We start from the raw sequence: 25,414 nt of genomic DNA on the forward strand, positions 1-25,414 counted from the left end.
ATCAGGATCAATCATCCCAGCTAACGTCTTATTCCCCTTCTTTGCCTGTTTACTCAATGGCTTAAAAAGCCCCAAATGGCCAGGTCTCTGTCTCACGTTCCAGTGCAATGGGCCTATTGGTGTCTCCTCTTTGTGGAAGCAAACCTCCTTGGGATACCAAACCTCTAAACCAGCAAAGCCCAGAGTCATGGGGCTACACGCAAAAATGTTGTGAATGGGTTATTAGGTGTAGTAGTTAGAGGCCCCACTCCCACCTCTATTTCCCTCTTCCTGGGGCCACCATGTATCCTGGCTGAGAAAGAAATGGTGCCATAGAATTGCTGCTGGTTCAGAGCATACACTGCACTCCACTCTGTGGTCAGCACTCCATTCTCAGAGGGTTTTGCCATAACTCAGTCTCTACAAAGCCAACTGCTTCTGAGGGATGGAGTACATAAGACTCATGACTCCCATGGGCCTTCCAGGGCAAAGAACATGGACTCTGGAGCCAAACTGTTTGGATTCATATATTGGCCTCACCACTCACTTACCTACTGTGACTTTGAGCCATTTATAAAACTTCTCTGTAACTCAGTTTCCTTATCTGTAAAATGGAGATAATAATGGTATTTAGCTTAATATGGTTTCTGTGAAGATTAGATGAGCTAATGAAATGGAGGAGGACCCTATGGTCCTTCCCCACCATGTCCTCCGCCTGCCTCTTGTCTGTAGAAAATCTTTAGCCAAAGAATAAGTTTAATCAGAGAAGTGAGAAAATGCAGAAGCAAAGAAAAGCAGTCAAACAGGACAAAACAATAATAGTTTAGTCCGTAAGCAAAGTCAAGGACCTTTAGTTCCTTCTCAAAGGCTGTAGATAACATTCAGAGCCATATCCTGTGAGCTGTCTTTTAGATACTAAAACCCCCAGCAGGTGGAAGAAGTTAACTACATGATGACCAGACTGCAGCCATGACATAAGGTGCCACAGTTCCAAGAATTGGCCTCAAGGAAATGGGAACAAACCAACCCTGGAACTGAAGATTAACTGTACTTAAGACAATCTAGGGACTTCCCTGGTTGTCCAGTGGGTAAAGACTCCACTCTCCCAATGCAGGGAGCCCGGGTTCGATCCCTGGTCCAGGAATTAGATCCCACATGCATGCTGCAACAAAGATCCCACATGCTGTAACTAAGACCAGGCACAGCCACAACAATAAATAATAAATATATTTTTTTAAATCAAGACGACGCTGGTCAGACCACCGCATGACCAATTTCAAGATGACTGTCAGAGCTGACTGTGCTGTTTCTGCATGTAGCCCCTCCCTACATTTATAAAACTCTTGCCCACTGATTGTCAGTGGGGGTGGGAGGGAGGGGAGGGGAGGGGAGGGGAGGGGGGGGAGGAATCCGCCCTACCGCCCCACCCCCGCCCCTGGTTGCCAGCTTCCAAAATAAAGCAAACTTTCCTTTCCACCAACTTGCCTCTTTATGGACTTTTGAGCACTGAGCATCTGGACCCCACTTTTGGTTACACTAATACTTGCAGAGCACTTCACGTGCTAGACACTGTCAACACTCTTTCACTGTACAGTGAGATCTTGGCCAGAAGCCACGCGTGTGGGGAGCCACGATAGCGTATGAGGCATCTGGAATGTCCACAGATGGTAGGGGGTGGGCAGATGTATGGGAGTAGGGAAAATAAATCCAAGGCTTAAAATGCATAATTGCCTTCTAGAGAGAACAAATTTCTGCCCCTTCCTTGTTGGAGGAGAGCTAACACGAGCACCCTTCATCAAGTAGGTGGGCTGAATTGGTAGCTTTTGTGGGCCAAGCTGAACTTCAGCAGTAGCCCCCACTAGGTCTAACTTGGTAAGAGGCGGTCCATCCTGTGAAGGCCACATACAGCCTGTGTCCTTGCCACCACAGCTGTTTGGTTCATAGAATGTCTCAGGGAGAAACAGAATGGCACCCATAAAGCGGGTTCACCTTACCCATCTGACCACCAGGAGCAGCCTCTAAGGAGATGACCTTGTGGTGAGTGGCTCTACTAAACACAAATATTCTTGTGTTCTGGGGCCCTCCTAAGAGGTCCATTCACAAAACTTCTTCCCAAACCTCTTTTCCCCAACCCTCTGATTTTGTTCCATCTAAGTTTGTCCACCCAGCCAAATCACTGACCTTGCACATGAATCAGTATAGATCCTCTGTGTCTTCTCGCAAAAGAGCCAATGATGTATTCTACTTGAAATTTTACCCATTGGAGGATTTTCTTTCTCCATTAACTTCCAGGATCATCTCTCAGAAGGGCTTTATTATTTTTTTTTCAATGAAGAGGCATTTGTTAATTATGTACAATTTAAGAAAAAGACCACTGAGTCTCTAGATTTGAAAGTAAATATCTTATAAAATTCCGGGGAATTCCTTGGCGGTCGGTGGTTGTCTCCGCACTTCCACTGCTGGGGATCCGGGTCCCATCCTTAGTCGGGGAAATAAGATCCCGCAAGCCACGTGGCTCAGCCAAAATAAATAAATGAATAAATAAATAAAGCTCCATCAAAAAAAAAATTCCATGTTAAAAACTTCTGCTTTCCTAAGGGTTAAAACATTTTTAAATTGTGGTAAAAAACCTATAACGTTAAATTTACTGTCTTAACCATTTTTAAATGTACAGTTCAATAGTGTTAAGTATATTCACGTTGTTGTGCAATAGATCTCTAGAACTTTTTCTCAGAAGCGCTTTGTTACCGCAATAATAACAGGAACACTTAGTGCATGTACCATTCGAAGAGTTTTACATACATTAAGTTATTTAATTTTTAAAGCAACCTATGAGGTTAGGTATTTTTATTATCTCTCTTTTAGAGATAAGGAAACAGAGGTTCAGAGGGATTAAAACACTTGCCCAGGGCTTCCCTGGTGGCGCAGTGGTTGAGAGTCCGCCTGCCGATGCAGGGGACACGGGTTCGCGCCCCCGTCCTGGAAGATCCGACATGCCGCGGAGCAGCTGGGCCCGTGAGCTATGGCCGCTGAGCCTGCGCGTCCGGAGCCTGTGCTCCGCAACAGGAGAGGCCACAACAGTGAGAAGCCCGCGTACCGCAAAAAAAACAAAACAAAAAAAAACACTTGCCCAAATTCATATAGCTAGGAACTAGTGGAACCAGAATTCAAATACTTTAATCTTTAAATTAATCTTTTTTTTTTTTAACTGTGGTGGGTTTTTTTAACCATTTTTAAAAATTGAAGTATAGTTAATTTACAATGTTATGTTAGTTTCAGGTATACAACAAAGTGATTCAGTTTTACATATAAATAAATAAATAAATATATATATTCTTTTTCAGATTCTTTTCCATTATAGGTTATTACAAGATACTGAATACAGTTCCCTGTGCTATCCAGTAGGACCTTGTTTATCTATTTAGAATTCTTGCTGTTAATCTCTTAATAGTAAGCCACTTCTGGCTGGTGATGGCGTATGGTGCAGAGCCAGTCTCCTGCAATCCAAGCTGGAATTTTTTTTTGTAATATTTATTTATTCATTTGGCTGCATTGGGTCATAGTTGCGGCACACAGCATCTTCGTTGTGGCACGCAGGCTTCTCTCTAGTTGTGGCGCTCGAGCTCTAGAGCCACGGGCTCAGTAGTTGCGGCACACGGGCTTAGTTGCCCCGCAGCATGTGGGATCTTAGTTCCCCGACCAGGGATTGAACCCGTGTCCCCTGCATCGGAAGGCAGATTCTTAACCACTGGACCACCAGGGAAGTCCCCTGGAATTTTTTTTTTTGTTTCCAGTGTCTTCATGCCTAACTTCTCCTGAAGCCACTGGAGTGGACTGAGGGAGGAGAGGTTATTTAGCAAGGTATGGCAAGCTAGAAGGCACACCAGGGCATTCTGTGGCTCCTTTCTGCCTTCAGGATACTATCAGGCTCCAGCCAGCTCTATTTGAAGACGAGAAGCACCAGGGCTTGTGAGACCCTGGGCTGGCTGGGTGGATCAGATAATCCTCAGTTCATAAGGGGCTTGGCCCTATGTTTGGTTTCTACTGAGATCCAGAAACTCACAAGAAGCTATTTATCAAGAGAAGAACTGTTACTTGCTGAAGTTGGCTGGACCTCACCACCGCTTTGTGCCACCCTGGGGACTCTCCTTCTGGGACTTGCTTGCCACAGTCTCTAAGATCACCCCAGTATGTCAAGCACCACTGGATCCCCTGAGTCATAAGGCCCCAGTGACAGATGTGCCTGAACTGCAGCCAGGAGCAGCCAGAGAGCCTTTCCTTGTCTGAGACCCCATTCTCAGAACGCTGCTTCTGCCTCTCAAATTTCAAGTGCAGCCCTGGCACCACCAGCATCATGGGACCCTAGGAGCTCCTGTAACATGCTACCTACCCAAACACTTGCGTGCCCCCCGCATCAACCAAAGCACACTCCCCACTGTCCCTATTTCTCTGTGCCATGGTCCTCCTTCGGCACAGCTGGCTGTCCAAGACCGAGTCACATGCTTGCTCCCAGGTGCAAGGGGACCTGGGACAGTGAGTATCTGGCCTTTTGGTTCCTGAAGTTGTTGGTGGGTTCTGTCTCCCACCAAACTTAAAAAGAGATGTATGTGCTGGCCAGACCCAAACAATAAAACACAAAAACAACCTATCCCAAGGAGCTGTGAAGATTATATGATTTACTACATTATTATAGTGTAGGAGTCACAGGCACAGAGCCTAACGCCAACTGCCTGGGTTCACTTCCTGGGCTCTGCCGCTCACTAGCCGTATGACTTTTTCAAGTTACTTCCCTTTGGTATGTGTAACTCCCTTATCTGTCAAGTGGACATGAGAGTGCTCATTTCACAGGGTTGTTATGAGGATTAAACACACAGAGCAGGGCTTCGCTGGTGGCACAGTGGTTAAGAATCCACCTACCAATGCAGGCGACACGGGTTCAAACCCTGGTCCGGGAAGATCCCACATGCCGTGGAGCAACTGAGTCCCCGAGCCACAACTACTGAAGCCCATGCACCTAGAGTCGGTGCTCTGCAGCAAAGAGAAGCTACCTCAGTGAGAAGACTGCACACAGCAACGAAGACCCAATGCAGCCCAAAATAAATAAATTTTTAAAAATAAATAAATAAAACACACACAGAGCATGTAAAGAGCTTAGAGAAGTACCTGGCACAGGTAAGCTTTTATATGAGGCATGTGGTTCATGTCTCTTTCTTTGTCTTTAAGTCCTTAAAACAGCACCAAGGGCTTATTAAGCATTTAATAAGTGATGGCTGTTGTTGTTATTATCATTATTACCTGTGTCTTGCCTACTTGTCCAGGTATGTCTCTAGACTACATCCTAAAAGTGGAATTCCTAGGTAAAATGGTACACACAGTTTAACTTTTGATAGGTAGTGACAAATTGCATTTTGTTAATAAGGCACCAACTGGTACTCTCACCAATCCTGAATGAGCATGCCCTTTTCCTCCTGTTTCACCAATACTGGATTTTAACCTTTAAAAGTTTTGCTCTTCTAATAAGAAACTGTGTTATTGTATTCTTTCATTATTTCAATTTTTAAATTATGTATGTATTTCAAGCTTACCATAAAACTTTTAAAACTCCATAACTGGCAGTCCAGTGGTTAGGACTTGGCACTTTCACTGCCAAGGGTGCAGGTTCAATCCCTGGTCGGGAAACTAAGATCCCACAAGCTGTGTGCTGCAGCCAAATTTAAAAAAAATTTAATTAAAAAAATAAAAATAGGGACTTCCTTGGTGGCACAGTGGTTGAGAATCCGCCTGCCAGTGCCGAGGACTGGAGTTCAAGCCCTGGTTCGGGAAGATCCCACATGCTGCAGAGCAACTAAGCCCGCGAACCACAACTACTGAGCCCACGTGCCACAACTACTGAAGCCCGCACGCCTAGAGCCCGTGCTCCGCAACAAGAGGAGCCACCGCAATGAGAAGCCCGCGCACCACAATGAAGAGTGGCCCCCGCTCGCCACAACTAGAGAAAGCCTGCACGCAGAAACGAAGACCCAATGCAGCCAAAAATAAATAAATACATACATAAATTTATTTTAAAAAATTAAAAAACGTGATTGATATATAATGTGAAAAATAAAAATTGCTCCCTGTAATCCAAGTCCTCAGAGGTAACCACTGTCAGTTACATTTGGTATGTTTGGTATAGTAAAGGATGATTTATCTCTACAAATCCTTTTTTATGAACATATAAATATACATAGATATAAGTTAAACATATATACTTTAAACTAGTTTAATATAAATTAAATTAATTTAAACAATTAATTAAATGGTTTAATTTAATATATAGTTTTAATTAAATGAGATTATACTATTTTTTGTTTTTTACCCCTTGACCATATTCCTTGGATATCCTTCCATATCAGTATATACAAAACTGTACATTATGACTGCTTGGTGTTCCATATTATTGATGTTACATAGTGTATTTAACCATTTCCCCTACTGATTGTTTCCAACTTCTTGTTATTACAAACAATGTTGCAATGAACATTCTATTCACATATTTGTGTCCTTGTCTATATTGCATACTTGTCTTTCCACAGAGCAGATCATTAAAATGGATTTCCCTTTAAAGTGTTGCTAGGTATTGCTAAATTGCCTTCTTAAAATGTTCACCATTTTATACTCTTGCCAGTAAAATACAAGCATGACCTTTTCCCCACACTCCTTCCAACCCTGAATATTATCAGTCTTTTTATTTTTGAAAATCATGTCATATTGTGGTTTTAACAAGCATCTCTCTGATTACTAATGAGATTGGGTAACTCTTTTTATGTTTATAAAGCCATTTATCTTTCATTTTCATATTCTTGGCACATTTTTCTGTTGCACTGTCTTTTTCCAATTGATTTGTTGGAGATTTTGGATCTTGAGAGCAATCATTGTTTTTCAGTTTAAACTTTGCCTTTTAAACTTTGGTTGACTTTTGACAAGCTGAGACAGGAACTCTCACAGTATTCATTTCCCAAATAGCAATTATTAGTATTTCTACACATGGCTGTGACCCTGGGGAGATCCTAGTGGAAACAGCAGGTTAGATATGGTGTATGGAAGACAGAGAATCCAGGATATGCATGGAGACTTTTTCCAGGGCCTCCCTCTGATTCCAAGTAGAACTGCGGACGTCTCCTCAAACCTTGGGACTCCTGTCTTTCTGGGGCACTGGGAGAAGTATCCCCTACCTTCTTCCCAGTCAGCATCTTGGTGCCGAGGTGAGAAAGCAGAGGCCCTGGGCTCCCAAGGGAAGGAGAGGATTTGTTCCTGCCTGCCCTGAGTCTTCGTAGAGAAACTGTGACTCAGGAATATGACTCCAGGGACCAAAGGTCCTTCCAGCCTCAAATGGAAGGGCTTTTATTTTCCTTTGGATATTTTATTTACAGTACTGTAATGTGCCCAAAATGAAGGCTTGATTGGGGGGGTTGATGGCTTAATTTGGGCCATTAACCAAGAATGATGCAATTCTTTCTTCCCAGGCTCTTAACTGAAAGGGTGCAAGCCAAGTGGGCCTCTGTAAAGGTGGAGATGATTGCATTAAAGCAATGGCTTTATGGCTCTTGTCTCAGCTCTTCTGGAGCCAGTCCTGGCACGGGAGGAAGGCTGTAGGGGAGGGCGGAGTGTGATGGCAAACTTTCACCTGTGTCCCTATAACCGACGTTACCTTTTCTAGACTACATAACTGGTTTTCAAACCCACTTCACCTTTTCTTCTTGTAGATTAGATGTATTACAAGACACATAATAGCTGTTCTAGTCAGGCTCTTCATTTAAACAGAAAATCAAGTCTTCAGTAGGCAGAGGTTAAAGAGATTAGGTTATAGAGATTTATTTTTTAAGCATTTTTAAAATTTATTTTATTTATTTATTTTTGGCTGCGTTGGGTCTTCATTGCTGCATGGGGGCTTTCTCTAGTTGCGGCGAGCGGGGGCTACTCTTTGTTGTGGTGCACGGGCTTCTCATTGCGGTGGCTTCTCTTGTTGCAGAGCACAGGCTCTAGGCTCGCGGGCTTCAGTAGTTGTGGCACGTGGGCTCAGTAGTTGTGGTACATGGACTTAGTTGCTCCGCGGCGTGTGGGATATTCCCGGACCAGGCTCGAACCTGTGTCCCCTGCATTGGCAGGTGGATTCTCAACCACTGTGCCACCCAGGAAGCCCCTAAGAGATTTATTGAGAAAGTCAACGGACAGTTATGGACCGTCTAGATCTTGATGCAAATAAACTGTAAAACGAAAACTTACGAGACAATGGGGGAAATTTGAACACTGATTTAATATTTGGTAATAGTAAAGGTGTATTAATTTGTTTACCTGTGATTATGGTATTGTGGTTTTTAAAAAAGAATTCTTATCTTGAAGGGATGCATACTGAAATATTAATTCAAGAAATAATATAATGTCTAGAGTTTGCTGCAAAAAAAATCCAAGGTAGAGGGAGGCTTGGAGGTATAGTTGAAACAAGATGGGTTATGAGCTGATCTTTATTGAAGGTGTATGGTGTACCTGTGGGTTCGTTATACTATTCACTCTACTTTTGTATTTATTGAAATTTTCCAGAATGAGAGAGAGAGAGATCTCTCTATCTCACTTTCTATTCTTGTCTTCTCTCTCAAGAGATAGGGATAAAATAGTTAAGGTAACGGTTGCTTTTAAAGCACTTTCTTTCCCCTCTTTAGCATCTCCCTTGCTCTTGCCGGTAGACCAGTAGCCACTCCTCAGCACTGCCCACTGGGAGGCATGCATCTGACCACACTGCTAAAATCCTAGCGGCTTAACACCCCAGGGGTAATCCCTGCAGCTCAGAGGTGAGAAGAGGCCATCACATAACAGAAAGACATAAACTGCTGGTGGTGAAGTTTCAGGCATCAGCAGCAGGCCAGAAGGGAGGATATTTCTGAGTGGATTTGAGGTGGGGAGGAAGCTCTCTCAAATTATACCCTTTGTGGAAAGCCCTGGCAGAGGGCATTGTTGTTTTTTCTTTATTTCTCTTTTCTGAGGTTCGTTGCTGCTCTGAGCAACAGGCTCTGAATTCAGCGTTGTTCAGAGATGGGGAGGTGCTGTGAGATGAGCGTGGGCAGCTGGATGAGTTAGTAAAACTTTGTTTCCTTAAGGTGAGATGAAGAAAAAAGCTACTTGCCTCTCCAGGTGTACTGTGGGCCGTGCCTGAGCCATTTGCTTGCTAGAGTGCAGTGCCCAGCCTGGCACCAGTGACGCCTGGTAACTTGTTCTCAGTAAACGCTACTCTCTTCCTCTGAGGGCATGGAGTTGGCCTATTAAAACAAGGAGAAATGAGCAGGCCAGGGCTCAGAAATCCTGAGCAGGCCAAAACTTCAACTTGTACAGCCAGTTCTGCTTCAGGCCGCCACAGGCTGCTACCTTATGTGCTACAGGCATTTTTGTATACGTTTGTGTGTTCCTGGGTTCTTAGTTTGTTTATGCTGTTCGTTTGCACACAAACCTGTACCTGTATATACCAGACAACCCTTTCGAATGTTGTACTCTCGGTCACCCTTGCATTATCTTCCTTCCTTCTTAGCACTTATATGAAATAATCTTATTTATTTATACATTTACTTGATTATTGGCTGTCTCCCTTAGAATGTCATCTCTTTGATGGCAGAAACTTTGTCTTGTTCACCACTTTGTCTACCAAAACAGGGCTCCAGAAATGTTTGTGGAGATTGAATGAATGAATGACCATGCACATGTGTGTCTTCAAAGGAGAGGGCAGAGAGGTTGGTGGGACAGCTGCTGGGTGAAGGGCCCAGGGCCAGTCCTTCTCCCTAGCATGGGCTCCCACTGTGGCCCTGACTGCACTGCACTGATCTTCCATCCTGTTTTCTTTTCTTCCTCTCTTCCTTCCTCCCTTCCTTCCTTCTTTCTTTCCTTCCTTCCTTTCTTTCTTTCCCTCTCTCTCTCTCTCTCTCAATATATATATGTTTTGTTTTGTTTTAACACCTTTATTTGGGGTTTGGTTACAGAAGTAATATATGCTTTTTTTTTTTTTGGCCATACCACACAACCTGTGGGATCTTAGTTCCCTGACCAGGGCTTGAACCCCGGGCCACTGCAGTGAAAGCGCAGAGTCCTAACCACTGGACCACCAGGGAATTCCCCATGCTTTTTATCTTTTAAAATCCAGAAGCATATAAAGAAAAAATGGAAAATCATCACCTTTCTTCCATCGCGTCTCTCCAGAGGTAACCACGGCTGCTACTTAGATGTATATGCTCCCAGTCTTTCCCAGAGCACAGGGGGGCTCTCCACCACTCCCTCTACCAAGACCGCACAGCTCCAAGCTGTAGACATGTGCTTCCTCACTCCTCTCCCCCTTTCCGAGAAAAAGTCTCTCTGTTCTGAGGTTTCCAAGAAACAAAACATCAGAGCTTTCCACATTCCTTCTGTTCTTCTGCTCCCCACCCTCCTCCTCCTGAAACCAAACGAAGCAAAACAAAACGCAAAAACGCCAAGGATTGATTAGAAAAGCTGTGAGCTCCAGAGTCAGGCGGACCTGGGTGGAAATCCTGCTCTGCCACCTGTCAGAAGCCTTGGGCCTCTCTGAGCCTCAGTTTCTTCGTGAGTGAAAGGAGGCTGCTTTACCTACAAGACTGGGTGCTGCAGGCAAGGGCTAGTGCACGGGAGGTGGTTTCACAAGTTAATTTTCCTTTCTCCCAATTATCACTCTGGAGCGGACTTACTGCTTCCCTGTCATTTTTGTTTTGCTAGAGATGAAGAACACCAAGTTTTTTTTTTTTCTTTCTCTCTTTCTTTCTTTTTTTTTTTTTTTTGACACATCACGTTATTCTTAGAGACTCTGACTTCATCATCTCCTCTACTTTCCCTTTGCTGGGTTTAGTCCTTCTTCCCTCACTTCCCCATTTCCCCATCAGTGATCTCAGGGCCTGTTTAAAGAGGCTGAGGGTGGAAGAAAAGGGGGGAACCGTAAGCGCCCTGCGCCCTCCCTGTGCAGCTGAGGCTCCAGGACCCACCGTGGCCATGAGAACCCATTTCCTGTTTGCGAAGGCCCAGCCAAAGTTCAGGCAGCAGTTACATAATCGCCTGGCTGTCCAACTGTCAACTCGATAACCTATTGCCTCTAATAGTTACTGTGCTTCTCTAGGGCTTGAAAGGAACAGAAGGAACGTGGGCCGCACCCACCCCGCCAGCCTTCCCAAGCACCTTGCTTCAGGCTGGGGGATGCCCGGCGTCGGGGCGCCATGCAGGGCCTCCCTGGTTAGCAGATCTGAGCTGAAGTCCAACTCGCCCAACTCTAGTTGGCCTCTGGCTAGGGAAGGGCAGCCCTGAAATTCCTGAGAAGCAGCATTAGGGATGCTCAGGAGACCCCATGCTGATGGGGGTGCCATTCACGGTGGAAGCCCAAGCCCTGTTCATGTCAAAAGAAGCAAGTATACCATGGACGCTTCTCAGTCATCAGCCTGAACCCTGACCCTGGACTCCCTCCACCTGCAGCCTGGATTGGGACAGCTTTCCCCAAGCACCCTGCAGGCTCTGGAGTAAGAATTCTGGAAGAAAGCCACAGCAGGAGGTTAGGGGTGCCAAAGAGGAGCCGCAGAGACCTGCCAGATCAGAGCCACAGGGCATGAAAGAACTTGCAGTCAGTGACAGAGTATGGAACAGCTCTGAAATAACAACTTCTTTGGACTTAAGAAGTTTTTTTTTTTTTAATTTTTTTTGGCTGCATTGGGTCTTTGTTGCTGCGCGTAGGCTTTCTCTAGTTGTGTCGATGGGTTCTCATTGCGCTGGCCTCTCCTGCCGCGGAGCATGGGCTCCAGGCGCGCAGGCTTCAGCAGCTGTGGTGCATAGGCTCAGTAGCTGTGGCCTGCGGGCCCCAGAGCACAGGCTCAGCAGCTGTAGCGCCCGGGCTTAGTTGCTCTGCAGCATGTGGGATCTTCCCGGACCAGGGATCGAACCCGTGTCCCCCGCATTGGCAGGCGGATTCCCAACCGCTGCACCACCAGGGAAGCCCTGGACTTAAGAACTTTTGATAAGACGGTGGGGATGGGGTTTCTTTCTCTTTCAGATCTTGCATGTTGGGCTACCTGAAGACAAAAAGCAGAAGAGTAGAGAGGAGGTAGGTGATGGAGACCTCAGGAGGAGGAGGGCCAGAGGGATTAGGTAGGGTGATTGGAGACAGGCAAAGAAGCAGCCCTCAGGGGCCACCCCTGTGGGGCAGCTGCACCCACGAGGCTCACTCTGATAGCTGCCTGGCTGACAGTACAATGGCGAGGGTGTAGAAGAAGGAAAGAGCCAGGAGGGGTTGAATGACACTGGGGATGAGGGGATAAGGGAGGACCCCTGCCCTGGGCAGCCACAGAGCATCTTCCTTTGTGGGCAAATGATCCCTCATTCATGGGAACCAGGAGGACAGAAACCCATCACACTGAAGCCCAGGTTTGCTCTCCTACCCTCCACTCTGGTTTGGAAACCTCGTGGCTCTTTTCTACAGGCGATCTCAAGCCCAAAGTTTGTTCCTTTCACTATCCAATAAAAACTCCACCCCAGAGCTTTCATCCAAGGAGATGAAAGTGGCTTCTGTGGACCAGAGCCAGCAGGCTCCTAGAAGAGTGGGGCAGGGGTTACCCTGGTCAGGTGGCCAACTTTGAGGAAAAAGGGGACCCTCGGCTTCAAGATGGAGAGCAATTTGTGTGGGTCCCCTTGTCCAGCTCTCTAAACCCTCGCTCCCTGGATGACGGCAGCCCCAGAGAAAGTTAAAGGGATCAGGCCTCAACCCTGCCTCAGCTCTTCAGCAAGTAGCTGTCACTTGCCTGAGAGGCTGGGACACTATATGAGCAGGCTCAGCAGTCATGGAATCCTCCAGGTGGAGGACTCTTTCCTGGATAGATGGAGAACCTGAGTTTTATGGCTTGTCAGGGTCAGCTAGGGACAGCGGCATCAAGCTGGGCTACCCTTGGGCCCTGCTACCCTGCCCTGGGGAGCTACTGAGGCACCAGGCTGGGAGAAGAGGGGGAGGCACTGCACTTTCACCTTCTGAGGTTTATAAGGGTAGTAGAAGGTAATAATGGCACTGCCAACTTTCCTTCCACTTCAAAGCTCAAAAGGATGGGTCTGGAGAAAGTGGAACCTGGACACATGACCCTGCCCTGGCAGGAAGACATGGGTGAGCAGTCCTTGGGGAACATGGTTGTCTGGAATAAGAAGGCAGTCTTAGGAGAGGGCTGACCCTGGCTGTGGATGCTGGAGCAAATGAGCCCACAGCCCTCGGTGCCCCTAAATGCCAAGAGACAGGTCCAAGTACAGAGATGAGCATTTAGGGACCCAGGAACTTGGCACATACACGCTCACACAAACACACACACACACACACAGGCACACATGCACATGCCCTCACAGGCATAAATATTCTGGCAGGCATGCACTCAGGAACACACCGACGTGCACAGGCACACATACATACACAAGCACAGGTTTTTACACACAAGCACCCTCACACAGGCACACAGACACAGATACACACTCATGCAGGCACGTGCATAAAAGTACACACACAGGAAACACCCAGGTACACAGGAGCAAGCACACACAAACGCACATGCCCAGGCACCCACTCCACTAAAGAGAAACGTGCGCAGGCACAGCATATATCTGCACATGCACAGGCTCCTGCGCACACACGCTTGTACACACATACAAGCACACAGCCAGTAACTCAAACACAGCCGCCCAAGCCATTTGAGAACGCCCTGCCCGGGAGCTATCCATCATCCACTCCGGGCGGCGGCCGGGCCCTCCCCCTTCCCCGCCCACCCCCAGTTGGTGATATAAATTCCGTCCCTTTGCCCCTTCCCCCCATAGCCTGCCTCGGACACCAGCACAGCCCTCCGTCTCTGCCCACTCCTGGCAGACCTGTCGGGAGCAAAGCGCACCAGCAAGCAGCATGGGTAAGGAGGGGGGCTTCTGACAACCGTCGCTGACCACCAATGGCCCGCCCCGCAGAAAGTGACAGAAAACCTGGAGGGGGAGCTGGTTAGGAGAGGGAGCGCCAGGCTCCGCTCCACCGGCCCCGCCCCACCCCCACCCCTGCATTTCCCAGCTTAGCCGAAGTGCTGGAGGCGTCTGGGAAGGAAGGCAGAGGGACTGCTGGGAAGGGTGACTTTGGGCTCCCCCCAACCCCGCCGCTCCCCAGCTGCAGCCTGCGGCCAGGGAGCCTTTCTGCAGCTGAGAAAATAAGGATAGGGGTACTTAGGAGGAGCTCTATCTCTCTGTCTGTTACCATAGGAGACAGACAACCCTGATTTCAGCCCTAAGCCAACTTCTTACTGCAGGGAGTAGGGAACCCAGGCCTCTGTGACCAGGTTGCTCTTTAGCTACCCTGCCCCACCAATCACTTTGGGAGGGAAATCAGGGAGCCCCCCTCTCTCGAGGTGGGAGAGGGGCTGTTTCAGTGCGTCCCACCCTCTCAGTCCGCCAAGTTCTCCAACTCCCCCATCCATGGACTCCTGGATGTCAGGCTGAGGAAGAGTCTGCGTCTGGCTGGGAGTACTGAGGTCCTTGCCCCCTGTGGATCTGGGTCTTTTCTGGCAGAATGCCCAACAAACCAGCCCGGCCTTGGGAAAACCCAATGAGCTTTCCCTGGGCTCATCTCAAACCCAAAGGTGTTCAGAGATCTTGCTTGAGATGCTTAAGACAGGGGGAATGTTCCCCCAGAAAGAGGACTAATGCTCAGTGGGGCCCGAGTGGCACACAGGGCCTGACCCTGACTCTCAGAAATGCTGTGCGGGATGCGGCAGTTAGGGTCTGGGACGGGGAGATGGTGCTGAGGGGCAGTACCTCCTTCACACACCTCTTTCATACCTTTACTTCTCTCTCAGTCTCTGGTTTTGCAGATTTTGCATCTCTGTCTTGATGTCTCGGAGTTTTGAATCTCCTTCCCCTCCGCCTCACCTCCTGTACCAAGCCCTGACACAGCTTGGTTGTATAGCAGAACAAGTCTCCTTAATTCCTTTGGACTGGACCTCACCGTGTCCCATCCCAGCCCCAGCCCTCTCTCTGGGCACCAGGCACTGCCTGGGATTTCTGGCACAGCGCTACCCATATTTATACAACACCTCTCACTTAGTAAAAGTACTTCTGAATACTTTGTCTTGTTTGGCCTTCATAGCCACTTAGAGAAGAAGGTAAGATATTATTACCCCTTTTAGGTGAACAAAGGGGAGAAAATAGAGAGAGTAGATGTCACACCTCGACCTTGACACCACGCTTCTGGACTCAAAAATGCTGTTGCTGCCTCTCAGCCTCCTAAGTCACTTGGCTGCTGCAAGTAGGGGGACCTGGCTCCCTGGCTGAGTGCCTGAGCCCAGACACCAGTGGAGGTTCGATTCTGGGGCAGTAGCCGGACTGGCCATGGGACCAGGCAGGGAGGCAGTGTCAAGTCCCGTGAACTCCACTCCAGGATTTCTTTTGGCCTACAGCTCCCTCTGTTTATTCCTCAGCCTTTCCTCCTGATTAGGCCCCAAATCCTGATGCTTAATGCCTAGTGGCAGCCCTCCTTCTCAGCGACTGACTATGGTTCCTGACTTTGGTCCCGTACATCCACGTACTGGCTTCTCTTGCCAGACTTCAGGGGACAAGGAGGGCCACTTCCTACAGCTCTGGTGAGTGGGCCTCTGAGCTTTCCAGGTTTGGGCCAAACAACTTGCTTTACAGATAAAGTAAGTGGATGGGGCCCACCCAGGGGTAGAAACTGGTCTAAGGACATTCAGTTAGTATCTGTCCTGCAGCCTTGAACTTCAGCCTCCTATCCCTTACCAGACCCTTGGTTATATAACCCAGGCTCTGGCCAGCAGCCTGGGGTCAGGACCCAGAGGGGAGGGAAGCAGGAAGTGTTCCAGCTCCTGGTTTAGATACCTTTCAGTGAAAGGAGCTGAACAGGCACCACCATCACTCCCTGATGGCTATTCCTTAAGAGCAGCCAGGGTTTACGGGCTCCTACCAGGCAAGTGCAAAGCTGTACACTTGACTGCAGCTTCTTGTTTCTTTCTCATAAAAGCCCTTTGTGGTCTTCTTATTACCTTCTTTTTACAGATGATGTGGAAACTGAGGCCAGGGGGGTTAGGTGATTTGCCTAAGCTCCCGTGGCTAGTCAGTGACCAGCTGGGATTGGGACCCAAGTCAATGTCATAACCACTGCACCACACCGCCTCCCCTGCACTCACCCTTCTCCTGCCTCCCCTGGGTCCTGCTCAAGGGTCTGTGCACCTTCAGGTCATAGCTCTGCAGCTCTTCCCGCCATACCCACATACTCATCAGGGTTTTGAGGGTCTGGAGGGGACCTGAGACAGTGCCTCTGCCTTGGCCAGTGGCAGCCGGGGGTTTGGGGGGCTCGGGTTGCAGCATGTGAGGAGGGAGCCTTCATCCTCCAGAGCGCGGTGCAGCCAGCATGCCCCATTGTTTCCACAGCTACGAAATGTGGGAAGTGTGGACCTGGCTACCCTTCACCTCTGGAGGCCATGAAAGGTAAGTGTGGGAAGACTGAGAGCCAGCACCCCCAGGAGTAGGCAAACCAGTGCCTGCTACCGATTCCACTGCTGACACACACCCTGCCTTGCCCCGGCCCTCGTCCCCACCCTGCCCACCCCACCACCTGCTTTCTACCCTCTAGGACCCAGGGAGGAGATTGTCTACCTGCCCTGTATCTACCGAAACACGAACACTGAGGCCCCGGATTATCTGGCCACTGTGGACGTTGACCCCAAGTCTCCCCAGTACTGCCAGGTGAGGTGGGGCTTGGGCACCAGAGGACCCTCAGACCCCTCCTCTAGCCCTGGCCCTGGCAGTGCCCTTTCCCTGCTCCATCTTTCTTCACCCTCCCTGGGTATGGTTGTTCAGGCTGTTCACTACACAAGGGCACCCCCCCACCCATGGGTGAGGGCAGTGCTGAAAATGAAGTCTGTGCTGTGCTACCAGGATGAAATGGGTCCAGAGGGCCCCTTCTCCGTAAGCGCGCAGAGGCGTGGTCTGGGTGAGCACCACCCCTGCCCGCTCTCCTATCCTAGGTCATCCACCGGCTGCCCATGCCCCACCTGAAGGACGAGCTGCATCACTCAGGATGGAACACCTGCAGCAGTTGCTTCGGGGACAGCACCAAGTCGCGCACCAAGCTGCTGCTGCCCAGTCTCATCTCCTCCCGAATTTATGTGGTGGATGTGGGCACCGAGCCCCGCGCTCCGAGGCTGCACAAGGCACGTCTTCTGCCCTAGCCGGCTCTGGGCCCCTAATGTGCCCGCCACCCAGGGCAGCCTGTGGGCAAGGAAGCCGCCCCTAAAGCAGCTCCCTCCAGCTCTTGTGCAGGGTTGGGGCTCAACAGCAGCGAGTGGGGCTAGACTTTGGAGGAGAGTTACCAGGTGTGCTGGGTCATCATCACCCAGGGGCACCACAGGGGAGGAAGGAGGCTCTCGTTTTTCACTCCGAGCTGGAGAAGGAGCCATTTCTGCCCCAGCCAGTTAGGAGCCCAGGGCTTTCCTTAGGCGGGAGCCTCTGATCCTTCCTTTCAACACTTTGTTGAGTGCCTTCTTTGTGCCAGGCACTCACTGCTGGACGCTGGTGATACAAAGTTGACACTGGCATCCTCCCAGCCTGGGAGGAGCTTATGGTCTCAAAGGGCTGTGAGTGCCCTCAAGACAGGCAGGGTGAGAGAAGTCCATGTTTTCTGCTGGGGAGTTATCAGTCTCTGTGACGCCCCTGCTGCTCTGCAGACTCAGTCTTTGCCATATTCCTGCAGGGAAAATTGTGTCTATGTTTCAGAGGAAAAGAGGGTAGGGTCAGTAGATAGAAGTGTGGGAGGGGAGGAGTGAGGAGTGGGGACTCCTGGCCCTGTAAGATTCTGATGCCATTCCTTACCCTCTCCAGGTTGTTGAGCCCAAGGACATCCATGCCAAGTGTGACCTGGGCTACCTCCACACCACCCACTGCCTGGCCAGTGGGGACGTGATGATCAGTTCCTTGGGAGACCCCAAGGGCAATGGCAAAGGTACCTGCCAGCACTGTAGGCACATCTGTGAGGGAAGCAGATCCCAAACTGAGGGAGGGATGGAATGACCTTCCAGGGAGAACCAGAGGGCAGGATCTCATCCAATATTTAAACTATAGTCAAGTAACTTCAGTTGTTTCAATTATTTTTATGAAGGTGAACCTTAAATGATGAATTCACTTACAAGTTATAGTCAGAACTGTCTGCCATGGGAAATGTGAGCAAGTACAGACATGGCCCCAGAAAACACGTGCATTTAATATCGGCCTTCTTGAGTTCATGAGCAAATCTCACAGTCCTTGAGATCCTTAATTGTCACAGCTACTTTCTCATTTATGGTATGATCAGAGCTTTCACATAAAATGTCTACTATGTGCCAGACACAACCTATGAGATAGATGCTACTGTGATCCCTGTGTTACAGATTAGGAAGCTGGGGCACAGACTGGCTAAGTAATTTACCCAAAGTCAGCCAGCTGTTAAGTCACAGAGCTGGAACTCAAACCCAGCAACATGGCTCCAGAATCTACGTCCTAATCACCATGCTGTGCTGCTTCTCTCCCAGCCTTACATATTTCACCAGAACTCCCCATCCAAGGGCTTGGAGTGAAATATCAGTTAAGGTCATCCAGTTAAGGTTACTGCGTTAGACTGTATTTAAGTGCTTTTTCCAGGAGATGGGATGCATGACATTCCTAGATTTAAGAACACTTAGGAGTAGACATCTATTTACATTTGCAGAGAAGTGGCAAGGTGTCATGACATGTTCAGCTGGGGAAAAACATAGTGGGCATTCATGTGGAATTACAGATAAATATAATTTTCTCTCTAAAAAAAAAATGGAGTGAGTGAGCAGAATGGAGTCTAGACTCTGGCAGGAACCCTACCCTGAAAGTAGGAGGCTAGGCAAAGGAAGCACAGGGTATAGAGTCCCAGAAGATCTTGGCTCAAGGGAGGAAAAATTTACCCTGTGGTCTGGGAGAGGGATGAACTTGATGGGAGGTAGGGGCACCAGAGTAAGTCCCCACTTCTTACCCTGCCCTCTGGGTGGGACCCTTTGGACAGGTATCCAAATTCAGCTCCTGAATTTAAGGATCAGGCAAACTCAGTGGGAGGAGGGGCACCAGGCAATGGGCTTGGAGCCTCTTGGACAGGCCTTGGGGGTGAGGGCTGGGTGTGGGTCGCACCTCCACCAACTCTACCTACCACCCTACTTCCTTCCCTGCTCAGGGGGTTTTGTGCTGCTGGATGGAGAGACGTTTGAGGTGAAGGGCACGTGGGAGCGGCCTGGAGGTGCCGCGCCTATGGGCTATGACTTCTGGTACCAGCCTCGACACAATGTCATGGTCAGCACTGAATGGGCAGCTCCCAACGTCTTACGAGATGGCTTCAACCCCGCTGATGTTGAGGCGGGTGAGAATTCCCCACTCCCCGTGGGCTGGCAGGAGCCTGGTCACAGGAACCCCTGCTCTCTATTCCAAACCCCTACTCTCCAGCCCTCTTACTTCCCTCTTGTGGACCCCAGACTCTTGGGGTGATGATACAGGATGTGCTGAGTGCTCTGACTACTCAAGTGTCCTTCTGATAATCCAACCCATCTTTCAACCTTCTCCCCTGTGCTGTGCCCCAGCCTTGGCCCATGCCCTCCCACCCTGATCCTGATTCCATCTTCCGGCTGCATCCCCACCCCAGGGCTGTATGGGAACCACTTACATGTGTGGGACTGGCAGCATCATGAGATGGTGCAGACCCTGACTCTACAGGACGGCCTCATCCCCCTGGAGGTCCGCTTCCTGCACAACCCGGCCGCTGATCAGGGCTTTGTGGGCTGTGCCCTCAGCTCCAACATCCAGCGCTTCTATAAGAATGAGGTGACGTGCACTCTAGCCCTCTCCTCCTGGCAGTCCTGTCAGCGCTCTGCCCAGCTTCCATAGCCGTGACGCTCCCTTCTCCCTAGGAGTGACCCAGGCCTCCTCTGCCTGGCTCCACCAACCCAGACTTCCCAGGAATAAAAAACAAGGCCACCTGCCCTGCCTGTCTCCTCTCAGTCCTAGGCTAATTTCTCCCTGAGCCCTAACTGGCTATATTTATTTATTCATTCATTCAAAAAATATTTAGTGAGTCAGGCACTGTGTTAGGTGCTGGGAATACAGTGGTGAAGCAGACATGATCCCTGCCTTAAGGGGTCTGCATGGGGGTTAGACCCTAGTGGCAAGAAGGCCCTGCATCTACTCTCTCCCTGTAGACAGTATGCCCTGGGGAGACCCAGATCTGACACTCATTGCCCAGCTCTGACAGGCTCACCTCTCTGCCTCTTGACCCCAACGCAGAGAGGTACTTGGTCAGTGGAGAAGGTGATCCAGGTGCCCCCCAAGAAAGTGAAGGGCTGGATGCTGCCTGAAATGCCAGGTGAGTGCTCAGGGGAGTGTGGGAATCGGAAGGTTGATTCTCAGGTTGGGGAACAAGAATCTTAAGGTGCCTCTGAACTGCAACCCCCCACCCAGGCCTGATCACTGACATCCTGCTGTCCCTGGACGACCGCTTCCTCTACTTCAGCAACTGGCTGCACGGGGATCTGCGGCAGTATGACATCTCTGACCCGCAGAGGCCCCGCCTCACGGGACAGGTGGGTCCTAGCAAGATGGAGAGGAAAGGAGGGAGGAGGTAGAAGTCTGGGCATGAGGTGGAGGGTATGAACTGGCTGGGGCATGATAAGGGAGGTGCAGGAAAAGCAAAGATGGGGGCTGAGGGATGGTTCAGGCCAGGACCACAGGGAATCGTGGCTAGACGCGGGGAACGTGAGGGAGTGAGGCTCTCTTCCTGCAATGTCCTAACCTCCCACCACTGTCCTCCTTTATGCTGTGCACCTCCCCACCCAGCTCTTCCTCGGGGGCAGCATTGTTAAGGGAGGCCCCGTGCAGGTGCTGGAGGACCAGGAGCTAAAATCCCAGCCAGAGCCCCTGGTGGTCAAGGTGAGGATCTCTCCGCGTGCTCATGGGCCCCTCAGATCTGTGCTGGAGAAGTATGGGGGAGGGGGCTGGGCAGCGGCTGAGCATGTCCTTGGGGTTTGGGTGGTGCCACTGATTCCCGTCTAGGATCTGTATGTAACCCTGGGGTCTGACCCCTGGTTTTCCCAAGGGGAAACAAGTGGCCGGAGGCCCTCAGATGATCCAGCTTAGCCTGGATGGGAAGCGTCTGTACGTCACCACGTCGCTGTACAGTGCCTGGGACAAGCAGTTTTACCCTGATCTCATCAGGTAAGAAGTGGACAGCCTGGGCTCCCCTCCCAGCCCTTCCCTCCCAGAGGGGTTTGGCTTTCTGAAGACTCCTTGGCTCCGCTTCCAGACTCTGCGCCCTCCTCAGGAACCCCTCTCCCTGCCCTCACACTTACCTAATTCTTGGAGGAAGGGGATGGGCCCCCTCTGACCTCTTTCTTCTCCCTCCTGTTTCTACCAGGGAAGGCTCTGTGATGCTGCAGATCGATGTAGACACAGTAAAGGGAGGGCTGAAGTTGAACCCCAACTTCCTGGTAGACTTTGGGAAGGAGCCCCTCGGCCCAGCCCTGGCCCACGAGCTCCGCTACCCTGGGGGCGACTGCAGCTCTGACATCTGGCTCTGAAGTCCACTCCTTCTAAAGCCCCACTCCACATCCTGTGCCCTCACTTCTGGAGGGACCTGGCTTCGCTCTGCTCTCTCAGTCCCCGACCCTCAGCAGCTTGTCCTCCCAAAGCCAAACTCAGGCTGTTGAAACGAATTGAGCCGTGTCTCTAGCTACCCACCGCTGCTGCGAGCTGCTCACTGAGCTCTTGGAAATTATTTCACTAAGAAATAAACTGGTGAACCTTTTCCTGAGATCCCCTTGTCTTTGGGGGCACCGGGCCTATGACTCCTCCTCTGCCGACCCTCTGTATCTTGCACGGGAAAGTCCTGAAGAGGACCAGGGTGTGGGATGGTTATGATGACTAGTTCATACCAGTGATCACAGCACGATGCTAAGGGTGCCAGAATCTCACTTTTATGGCCAGACAGAACCTGAAGATTATGGAGGTGGTCGTCACAAGGAAAGTTGACAGGAAGGAAGCTGTCAATCAGTGTTCCTAAACTTTTTTTTGTTTTTTAATTCGTGCTTTCTTTTAATGAACCTAAAATCTCACCCACCACCCCCAGGATAATGTAATGTGCCCCCTCACACACAGGAGATACCTTAGACCCCTGACGTAGATGGTGCCATCAGTTGAACACACTGTTCTGAGGAGGTTAGGTGTGTCACCTCCTACCTGGAAGACAGGAACACGACGGGGCAGGAGGGCTGGGAACATCAAGGTAACCACCCCAACACACTAGGCCCTGGCATTCTTGTTTCCTCACCTGGACAGTGTTTTAGAACCTTGCCCAAATCAGAGATGCCTCCTTTCTCTGCAGTAAGTCTTTAGTTGTTTATAAGAGGAATGGGATGGAAGTTTCAGGAACCTAAGAGACAGCAGCCAAGCAGTAATTCTAAGATAATTTTTTTTTAATTTTTATTTATTTATTTTTGGCTGCGTTGGGTCTTCGTTGCTGCACACGGGCTTTCTCTAGTTGCGGTGAGCAGGGGCTACTCTTCATTGCCGTGCGCAGGCTTCTCATTGCAGTGGCTTCTCTTGTTTTGGAGCGTGGGCTCTAGGCGCGCGGGCTCCAGTAGTTGTGGCACGTGGGCTCAGTAGTTGTGGCTCGCGGGCCTTAGAGCACAGGCTCCGTAGTTGTGGAGCACGGGCTTAGTTGCTCCATGGCATGTGGGATCTTCCCGGACCAGGGCTTGAACCCATGTCCCCTGCATTGGCAGGCAGATTCTTAACCACTGCACCAGCAGGGAAGCCCCCAAGCAGTAATTCTATTGACTTCTTTACTCTCTACCCAAGACAGTACCAAGTAACATTCAGGTATTAATCTACATTCTTTTCAGTCTTCCGCAAAGGTGTCTTTGTTTTAAACACTGGAGTAGTCTAAGACCCCCGAGATGGCCAGGCCTCCCCCAAGAATGTATTACACTTTCTTTCCCTTTGAGGCCTTTAAACATGCTCCCTGAAACATCTACCTCAACTCAAGTCCAATTCCCTCCCGCTGCCTTACCTGCCATCTGGGCCAGGTTGTCATTTCCCTGGGAAAGCCCTTCTTCCCTGACAGCTCCAGGTTAGGGGCCTCCTGCACTTTACCTCAGCATGAACTTATGTCACATTATATTGAAAATCCCTGCTTCCTCCCAATACCCAGCTTGGATAGTAGCACATAGTGTGCCTTAATGAATAAGTGACTATAAAAGATGATTAAGTTACAGGGAGTCTTGGGATTTACTGGGTCTTAACAGAAGTCTATCCTAGGTTTCTACCCTGTCCTTTTCAATAACCAAACTTCTTCAGAAAGAATTTGCCTTGGGACAAGCAAATAGTCGATGAGGAAACGTCCTTTACAAAATTTCAGCTAGTAGACAGGAATGCATGGTCCTGGTGAGTCACCACGCCAGCACCCCAGGTGGTTAGGCCCCGGGGATCCGGCCCTGTGTGGAGGGGTAGGCATTAGCTCCCCCAATGTGTGAGAGCCTGTGGGAGCTGGATTCCATGTCCTGTCATTCCCTGGGACATCAACCACTGCCCCTAAATCGATGCCCACAACCCCAAAGCCCCCCCAACCTGACACAAACACAAAACGATAAAAACAACCAACCAACCAAACAACAACAAAGAATTTCAGCTAGTAAATTCAGAAGGAGTGACAGAATTTGGATAGTGCCAATGTGTAACCTTTAATGACAATTGGATCCAGGCACTGATCATCAGTGGCTGCTAAAACCATTCAATGAAAGACTGAAATGGTGCTTCATAATGGATAGATCAGGCGACCAAACCCGAATACACTATTCAATCTTTACGTCACGAAAAGAGTTCCTCCTGTGACGCGATAGGAAGTACACAGCACCACCTATGAAGTATTCTTGCCAAAAAGCCAAAGTTAATCTGATGAAGCCTGCAGAGCTCACAATCAGTTTACAGGAAATACAGGAGAGAGAAGAACAAGTTTTAAAAACCTAAAAACACTATAAAGGTGAAATCATAAAAATGCAGAATGTGGGAAATTCTATAGAGCAAATGACCAGTTTCCTCAACAAATAAATTGAGAGAGAGAGAGAGAGCGTATAGATTAGAAAGATTTAAGAAACATCAACCAAAACCAAATGCAATGCAATGTGTGGACCTTGCTGATACTGATTTGAACATATCGACAGAAGAGTAGCCCCCACTCGTCGCAACTAGAGAAAGCCCATGCACAGCAACAAAGACCCAATGCAGTCAAAAACAAATAAATAAATAAATAAAATAAATTTTAAAAATATATATTAGTAGGCAATGTATAATAGCACCTAAGAACAAATTCTGAATCCAGGCAGCCCAGTTCAGATCCTAACTCCATCACTAACTGTGTAAACTTGGGCAAATTATTAATCTCTCAATGCCTCAGTCTCCTTATCTGTAAAATGGGGATAATCTATCAGATGATTATCCTATCTGATAGAGCTGCTACAAGATAAAAATGTAACATATGTGAGGCCCTTAGAACAATCCTCAGCACATGTTAAGCTCTATATAAATATTTGCTGTTATGATGATGCTTATCAGACAATTTTTATTGTTACTTCTCAGGGCAAGGACCATTGTACGTTATTCAGCTTTGTATCCCCAGCTCTTAGCATAACACCTGGCATAAATGAATAGTCAGTTGCCTGTTTTTCCCATCTCTAACCTCCCCAGCCTCCCCACTCAACCTCACCTTTCTACAGTGCTGTCAAAATAATCTCCCTTACATAGCTATGACACTTTTTCTCCCTTTGCTAAAGCTTCCACTTATTCTCTGCCACCTGCAAATTCCTAAGCCAGCATAATTTACCCCAAATTCTTTTTCGAGTTAAAGTGCTCTATATTCCCCTTCATACCAAACAGTGGTGTTTGGGGTATCTTTCCATCAGTCTATACCCATATTTGTATCTGAGCACCTGCAATCTATGCAGTCTAGAGCAGTGTTCAAGAGAATGGGCTCTGGGACTTCCCTGGTGGTGCAGCAGTTAAGAATCCACCTGCCAATGCAGGGGACACGGGTTTGAGCCCTGGTCTGGGGAGATCCCACATGCCACGGAACAACTAAGCCCATGTGCCACAACTACTGAGCCTGCGCTCTAGAGCCCACGAGCCACAACTACTGAGCCCACGTGCTGCAATTACTGAAGCCCGTGCCCCTAAAGCCCGTGCTCTGCAACAAGAGAAGCCACCACAATAAGAAGCCTGTGCACCACAACAAAGAGTAGCCCCCACTCAACGCAACTAGAGAAAGCCCGCGCACAGCAGCTCGCAGCAAAGAAGACCCAACGCAGCCAAA

At 49.1% G+C, this 25,414-nt stretch overlaps 1 protein-coding gene across 1 annotated transcript; it reads left to right on the forward strand.

Annotated features, from left to right (window-relative positions):
- Window positions 1-11,679: 11,679 nt before the first annotated feature.
- SELENBP1 (selenium binding protein 1) lies at window positions 11,680-21,856 on the forward strand. Its single transcript, XM_022564301.3, has 14 exons — window positions 11,680-12,094; window positions 13,075-13,141; window positions 13,837-13,922; window positions 16,441-16,497; window positions 16,643-16,755; window positions 17,037-17,222; window positions 17,890-18,010; window positions 19,241-19,423; window positions 19,703-19,881; window positions 20,341-20,419; window positions 20,515-20,636; window positions 20,890-20,982; window positions 21,149-21,267; window positions 21,467-21,856. The coding sequence occupies exons 3-14, from the start codon at window positions 13,919-13,921 to the stop codon at window positions 21,627-21,629; spliced, it is 1,419 nt and encodes a 472-aa protein (XP_022420009.1). The 5' UTR covers window positions 11,680-12,094; window positions 13,075-13,141; window positions 13,837-13,918; the 3' UTR covers window positions 21,630-21,856.
- The last annotated feature ends 3,558 nt before the right edge of the window (window positions 21,857-25,414 follow it).

Source organism: Delphinapterus leucas, chromosome 1 (genome assembly GCF_059928025.1).
Source record: "Delphinapterus leucas isolate spDelLeu-1000000601 "Yukka" chromosome 1, BTC_Dleu_Yukka2, whole genome shotgun sequence".
Taxonomy (NCBI): domain Eukaryota; kingdom Metazoa; phylum Chordata; class Mammalia; order Artiodactyla; family Monodontidae; genus Delphinapterus; species Delphinapterus leucas.